The sequence below is a fragment of the Caloenas nicobarica genome, chromosome 2 (genome assembly GCF_036013445.1).
Source record: "Caloenas nicobarica isolate bCalNic1 chromosome 2, bCalNic1.hap1, whole genome shotgun sequence".
NCBI lineage: Eukaryota > Metazoa > Chordata > Aves > Columbiformes > Columbidae > Caloenas > Caloenas nicobarica.
Window position 1 is genome coordinate 97,787,241 of NC_088246.1, and position 7,703 is coordinate 97,794,943.

Sequence of the window (7,703 nt, forward strand, 5' to 3'; positions counted from 1 at the left end):
TATCTCCAGGCTGCTGTGGAAAGCATTATTCATATTCTTCTCTTCCCTGACATAGATCTAGTCATCATGCAGCTCAGTTTTCCATTGATCAGTTCCTGCTTCCTCTCACTTCCCAAAACAGCTCAATAACCAACTCACCAAACACAAATCTGTAGATCTAGGGCAGATGCAGGGAACACACAGCAGGAGAAAACCCTAAGCTACCAGCCCACCGCAACACCAGATTTTACACTGGTGGTTCCGACTGGCACCATCATCTTATAACAACCATAGTCTCACTCTCCAAAACAGGATTCCAGTCCCTGGGTGCAAGTTTGCAGAATCAGAAGAAAGAAGATTTTTTTTTTCCTTAGATAGGTTAATTTCCCAGATGAATGAGTTCAACTTCCTAAACTGGCAATGGTCAGATGAGCACTGAAGTCCTACTGACTCATGCAATTCTGTATCCAGAGACCACAAGACCACCATGTCTGGCAACAACCAGGGGAGCATTCACCTGCAAAGTGGAGAAGAGAGAGCACCTGCCTTCTAAGCTCCTAAGAGGAGAAGGACCAGCTGTCAAGAAAAAAGGGAAACAAAATGCAGATGATGACACAGTCCTCTGGGATTCACACCCTCTCCCTCCCACTCCTCAAAGTCTCTTCCTATACCAGGGCAAAGCAGAATGGCAGGTGACTGGTGATGAGCTATTCAGGCCTTTGCATCTGTGTAGCAATCTTCTGTATCAAGATCACTTTAGTCAAATCACAGAACAGAAGCAGTAGTTGTATCTATAAGGTTGTGAAAGATGGCATAAATGTGTAGAAAAGGCCTCTCGATCTTATATGTCCAGAAACAGTAGTGGTGGAAATGGCCACCAAGAAGCAGTTCCAAGTACACAGGTATACATGGTCTGGCTGTGACATCAGCCTCTTTTTCAGCAGTATCTGTTCACACAAGAAATTTGGTAGAAGAGAGAAGTATGTTCGGCCCATGAAGAAGGTTAGGATATCTTTGTTGATACAAAGACAGTAACACTTGAAATGAAGTTCAGTCTACATCTACATTCAGACACCTTCCTGGGTAAGAAAGCTTTATCCTGTAAAATCCATGTACAATAGTAGTGTACGTGTCAGACAAAAAAAGGGAGAAGATCCCGCAGCACTGGCCGCTGTCAGAAATCAGAATGCAGGAGACACGCACTCCTGGTCTGACTTTGTAGAGACATCTGATTTTAGTGATCATATTTCTACATACTTAGGACATTCACTCAGACATGTTTTCTAGTAAAATTACAAATGCTATCTGGTAAAAAGTTATATGTAAACACCCGTGTTTTGAGACACATTTTAAAAACCCAAAAGGTCTATCTGGAGCTGTACCTTGGGAGGTTCAGCTCATGACCAGTTTTCTCAGAGGGGTTTGACTAAAGCTCATTTAATACTTCCTGGTCTACAGGCCTCTACTTAGTTTTTCAGGAGTTGAAATGTATGTTGTAAAAGACTCACGGACAGCAAAAAGGGGGAAGATGGTCTTACAGCTCACAACAGAAGGCTGCCGTGGGAAACCATACTCTTCCATCAGAAGGGCTTCAGTTTGATGCAAGGCAAATCACTTTAAATAGTTATCACAGGTTCTCCTCATTTAGAGACCCTGCATTCAGACTTGTGTATGAACTTACGTCCTTTTTAAGTTCTCCAAAACATCCCACATATCTAAGCACTGAGCAAGGCAATCACAGAGTTCCCTTGTTTCTCCTTCTGTATGTCTCTGTTTCTTGTCTTGAAAGTATCCCAGAGAAGCTGCAAAAACGCATCTTTGCAATTAGCGATACAGAGAGAAACATAGTTTAAAAAGTTTATTCACGACAAAATTTCCATGACTAATTACAATGTGATCATCATAGATTGAACAAAAAATGGAATAATGAACAGCACATTTAACATGGTAGAGGGTCTGATTTTTATTTTAAACATATCAGATAGAGACTACACCTTGCCCCACACTTTCATTTCTTCACTATTATCATCTCTACAGCCTCGATTCACCAAAGATGGCACTGAGAGAGCTAGAAATTAATCCCTGAACAATTCTCTTACTACCCGCTTTCCCACTCTGCAAGTTCCCTGATTGACACAATCATGGAGATAAATACAGGAGTAGAAATTTTCATGTGTAACTAAGCCAATTTAACAGATCATTGCTGCTAAAGAAGGTGGTCCTGTTCACTTTCCCCTCAATCTTTCCCTTGAGTCAGCTCTAGCACTTACCTGAGCTTGCAATGAGCCAATGCAACTTATCTGAGTGAAAAAAAGCAATCCCAACAAAATAAAACAATCAGATTACAGAAAAACACAATAAACTGATGGTTTAGTGAGAGAAATCAGCTCACCAAGGCACCAAAGGAACTCCAGCACTGGTGCAATAAAAGGGCCAGAAACACTGGAAGCAAGGAAAATGGTATTGTAATGTGTTTTTAAGTGGCAAGAAAACAAAGCTACTAATATTTTGTGACAGTTCCAGTAATGCCTCTGCCTGTTCTGCAGAGGTAACCAGAATCAAGAGTTTTGACTTACGTGACAGGTGCCCAGAGGATGTTAGGATAAGCAAGGTTAATGAAATCATGTCTGCCTTTTTCCCAGAAAGGATCTTGTTATTATAGGTACTGAAATAAAACAGGTAGCTTCAAGAATGACCCCCACTGTCACCCTCAAATCAGAGAGAAATAAACATTTCTACAGGACGCATGAAACTCAGTTTTAAGTAGCCTTACTGCTTTTACACTCCTGTTACCTCCCAGTTTTATAAAGCAAATAAAAGAAGATGTGAACAATTCCTTGGCATTCAAATGGATTTTTGCTGTTGTTCTTCCTCTTTGCAGTTGTTATGTCCTCTTAGTTTCTACTTTTTTTACTCCCACAGCCTCAGGCTGAAATGTTCTAAAATGCATTTACTTTGAGCCATATTAATGAGCAAAAGAAGCTAATCTAACCTCTTGCAGAGTGCAGGATGAGTCAGAGATGAGGTACTGGTGAAGATAATGGGGCTATCTGACAGACCACCAGCAACAGAAAACTGATCATCAGACGAAGCAGTCTCACCTCCCACTCTCTGTGCTCACTGACTTCTTCATGTACCTCCAGTTCCCACACATTCCTAACCTTCCTCAACAGGCTTTGCAATCCCAGAACTCACCCCATTAGATTCACAGGACAGACAGAAAAATCCGTGACACAATATGCACCTCCAGTTGAACAGGAAGTGAGCTCAGCAGCAATACTCACACCGAACCCTCAGTAACAGGCTAGGATTGCATGGAAGAGAATGCACACTGCTGTAATTGACTGGAAAGCAGCCTCTCCATTCAAGAAGTCTCCCTTCCTGGGAGAGCGGCATGTCTCATAAGCGCAACAGTTCCACAGCTCTTTTTTAACAGCCTCTATCTCAAGCACGACTTTTCTTTTAATCAGCGAAGAGGTTAGGAGAGCATGACTAAGGCAAAGCAGAAAAACTATCACAGTTCTCTATGTTGGCTTGTGTGCTTTTTCCTCTTGTAAAACTGCATAAATAATACAGCGAGAAAAGCTGGGTTAAAGAACTCTGTGCCGCTGTACATCAATAAAAGATTGTTCACTTAAAAACCAAGACCAAGCTACACTCTCTGGTGAGGCTATTCCTTTGGTCTGCACACTGTAAAAAACTACAGAGCTTTAAACACATCTCTCAGTTTTCACTGAAAATAATAAATCCTTGAAATCCAGTGGCAAAGCTCATGTCTCATACAGATGCACAGGGCAGCCCATGCAGAAAGCAAGTATCTTTTACAACCAGTCACTTCACTAGCGAAGCGGCTAAAGGTCTGTTAGGACTAACAGCAGACCAGTAATGCCATAGCTCATATGAGACCCAATACTGCAAGAACTGTGAAACTGGTACTCTGCCCTCCCCATGGTATTTTTAAAATTCTCTATAAATAACCAAGTAGAAAACAACACTTAAAAGACACATGAACACTGCAAAATAAAACATTGTTATAATTAGACAGAATCCTAGTCCATATGAAAACATGCTGTTTGTTTCTCTCTGCCCCCTTAAAGTCTTCTATCTCATTACTTACACAGAAAACATGACTTAAGGAAATAGGATTACATGGAAAAGAAATCATTACGACTGTGCAATTTATTGAGGAAGCTCTAGGTATAAACTGAATGAGGCAAATGGCACAAACATTTTCTCCCTTTTCCCATTCAAACAACAATTTAATCAGTAATCACTGAATTCAGCATTTAACTGTATCATCGTCAGAAATTTGATTTAAAAAAGTAAAAAACTTTTACACTGGAGTGCATTATGAATTCCTTGGCTGCCAGATACTCAACATGAGGCACATTTTGATATTTTGTAAATCAGGCCATGCATGTCTTGTGTCAAGCATCTGGACAGCAACAGGGCAACACAACAATGAACTTTGCTCAGTATGTAAATTAAATTAAAGTTGGATCTAAATCACTTTGATCCAAGAGGTTCTGTATTAGTGGATTGTAATTTCTATGTTGATAGGTACTGTTGGCTGTTAGGCCCCCAGAACAACAGCTTTAAGGAACTGAAGTATTACTGTGATTAAAGAAATAGAAATGGCCAACTCCTTACTAGATGAGCCTTCGACAGTATTTCTTCATCCAGCAAGTGACCCAGATCTTCCCAAAAGCCTAAGACAAGGGCCATGCACTCTGAATATCCAACCACCTACTGCTCACTGTGTGAGGTGAGTGAGGCAGTAGCACGGAGGGGAAAAAAAAAAAACCCCACACAAATACAACTGCAAATTTTCATTTTAATACCGACTATTGTCATCTCATGCTACCTGTACAATGTGTAAATTATGCTGCAGGGATTATTTACCCAGGGGCCAAACTTGGGATGCACGGGATGCCTCGGCCCAGACACACCTTAACTTGATGCTGTAAAGAGTGCCTCCGCAGGACTACTCCCCTACCCCCATTAAAAAAAAAAATCCATTTTTCGTAAAACGATTATTTTTTTTAAGAAAGCAGCGGTGGAGAAGTTGCGGAACACGCCCGCCGAGCGGCGGCCACTACCGACCCCTGGCCTCACGGCCGCCCCCCGCCCGCCCGGGCACCGCGCCGCCCCCGCAAGCCCGGCTTTGCGCACACATCCACACGCACCGGTTTTCCGCGGTCCCGCCGCCCCCGGCGGCTCACAAAGCGCCGGCGGCTGGGCACCCCGCCCGCCGCAGGACGCGGCCCTCCAGCCGGTGCGCGGCGGGGTACGCGGGGAAGGAGGCGGCGGAGGGAAGAGAGCGGGGAGGCCGGGCCCTGCACGCCCCTACCTTGGCTTTCTGCAGGGGGCTGAGGCGCAGCTGGTGCACGAAGGGGCTCCGCGGCGGCGGCCCGCGCTCCCGGCTGCCGGCCACGCAGCATCCCCGGCCGCGGCTGCTCAACTTCATGGCGGGGCAGGGCTAGGCGCGGCCCAGCTGGAAGAGGGCGCGGGCGCTGCGCAGCGACCGCTAGCTCCGGAGTAGCGGCGCCGACAGGCGGGCGGGCTCCGGCGGCCAGCTCCCTCGCCACTAGACGCCGGCCCCCGCCCTCCCCGGGGCCCGCGCATGCGCCCTGCGCGCCGGTTACAGCGGCTCAGGCTGGGCGCCGGTTTCCGCGTCGGTTGTGGCGGCGGGGAGGGGGAGAGGGGCGCGCGCCTGCCCTCCTCCCATTCGGCGCCTGCCACCGCCGCGCGCGCGCTCGCGCGCCCACCCACCAACCGCCCCAACCGTTCCCCTCGGGGCATGCTGGGAGGGCGGCCGCGTTCCCCCTGTCACCCATGGAGACCGAGGCGGGCGTCGCGGGCGGCGGGGCTGAGGGTGCACCAGGGGCTGGGGAGACGATGGGGATCTGTCGCCGCCGTTCAGGTGCGCCCCGGGGCCGGGGCTGGCGCCGCGCTCGGGCCACAGAGCGGAGGTGCTGCTGGGCGTGCGGGAGGCGAGGGGGGAATTTTAAGAAAACCGTGAAACAGAAGGGATGAGGTGAATCTCTCTGAGGTGGTGACGAGTCTTAGATGCTATACAAGTAACGACACAAGCGATGGATAATACTGAATTGAACATCCCTACCGTACCTGGAAGAAGCAAGATGTTGTGCTGGCATCCCATGGTGAGGTGTTTATCAAGTCTACAGGGAATCTTCTGTTGCAAGCAAACCTAGACGTTTTTTAATGAAGCGTCTGGCTAATTTGCACCCTGTGATCTTGACAGAGCTGGCTAAGGAAGTCTCCAAGTTTGGGCTTTAACAAATCTTTAAATATAAAATAAGTTCTCGAGAATCACAGAATCGCAGAATGGTTGGAGTTGGAAGGGACCTCTGGAGATCATCCAGTCCAACCCACCTGCTAAAGCACATTCACCCAGAGCAGATCACACAGGAATGTGTCCAGGTGGGTCTTCAATGTCTCCAGAGCAGACTCCACAACCTCTCTGGGCAGCCTGTTCCAGTGCTCTGGCACCCTCAAAGTAAAGAAGTTCCTCCTCATATTCAGATAAAACCTCCTGTGCTTCTGTCTGTGCCCATTGCCCCTCATCCTATTGTTGGGCCCCACTGAAAGGAGTCTTGTAAAGCAATTGTGATAGCCTTCTTTGGCGAGATTTGAGGGTAAACGGATAGAAGTATCTGCAAAACCCTCATGACTCTACAGTTCCTAAGCATTAGGCTTAGAACTGCAAAATGGCCTCTGAGTCCTATGGTTAATACCATATATACTTCTAATGGCCAATGCTATTAAACAGTTAATGTGGTAAACAGATAAATAGTTTTTCACTTTCGAAAGATCAGAAAAAATTTCAGAGATTAGTCTTCACTGTGTTGGGGTTTGCAAGGTTCTGCAGGCTCAGTGTCTTTCAAGATTTTTACCAAAGATCTAAAATAAACTCAATAAAATCCATAGATGTGCTAAATGGTAACTTGAGAAACTACCGTGAGAGCAACTGCAATATCATCCGGACTGCTTAGTAAAATTAACGCTTTGAAACAGGTTTTTACAGCCAAATGTGTATACATTTTCCAAGAATGTGAGCTATGCCTCTGGAACGAGAGCTTGGGTCTTGGAAAAGATTGTCTAAAAATAAGTTCAAGCAAACTATTACAGATAAGGTCCCAGTGCAATGGTTCCAGTATTACATGTACTACCAGGATTAGTGTGCAAGAAATGAATTACTGTGTCTGTCAATGAGACTGATACTGGAATGGGGTGTGTAGCTCTGACATTAAAGATCAGGTGGTGTGGAAAAGACTTGCCAAAATATTGCAGGAAATTTCTTATAACAGTACATTTAAAAGGCTACATCAATTTGATTTGTCAGAAAGAACTGCAAGAGTTGGCTTTACTGCAGTGTACAAATACCTTCATACGGAAAAAGTACCACATGCTAAAGCTTCTTAAAATGATAGAAAAAAAGTAGCAGAACAATCAGTAGTCAGGAGCAGAGACAACTAACTGCAAATTTAACTGTTGTGATCACAAACAAGCTCCTTGGCTCAGTCTGGGACTAGTGATAAGACTCACTGGCCCATGGTCAGAGTATGTGATCCAATGATCCCTTTTAACCTTATACTCCCTAAAGTATTTTAGCTGCATTCCAAATGATTTGGCTGCCCTCTCCTTTGCTTCCTGTCCAATGACTTCAAGCCAGTGATTAGTTCAGCTGTACCAGGCTGATT

At 45.6% G+C, this 7,703-nt stretch overlaps 1 protein-coding gene across 3 annotated transcripts in view; it reads right to left on the bottom strand.

Moving 5' to 3' along the window:
• Window positions 1–5,566, bottom strand: part of LPCAT1 (lysophosphatidylcholine acyltransferase 1) — a 65,072-nt gene extending 59,506 nt beyond the window's left edge. For 2 of the 3 annotated variants that reach the window (XM_065629520.1, XM_065629521.1), the window contains exon 1: window positions 5,330–5,516. In XM_065629520.1, coding sequence (XP_065485592.1) covers window positions 5,330–5,446 — 117 coding nt within the window. In that variant the 5' untranslated portion in view covers window positions 5,447–5,516. Of the gene's footprint in view, window positions 1–5,329 lie in introns of all 3 variants that reach the window. The other variant, XM_065629522.1, reaches the window with a different exon arrangement.
• Window positions 5,567–7,703: the final 2,137 nt, after the last annotated feature.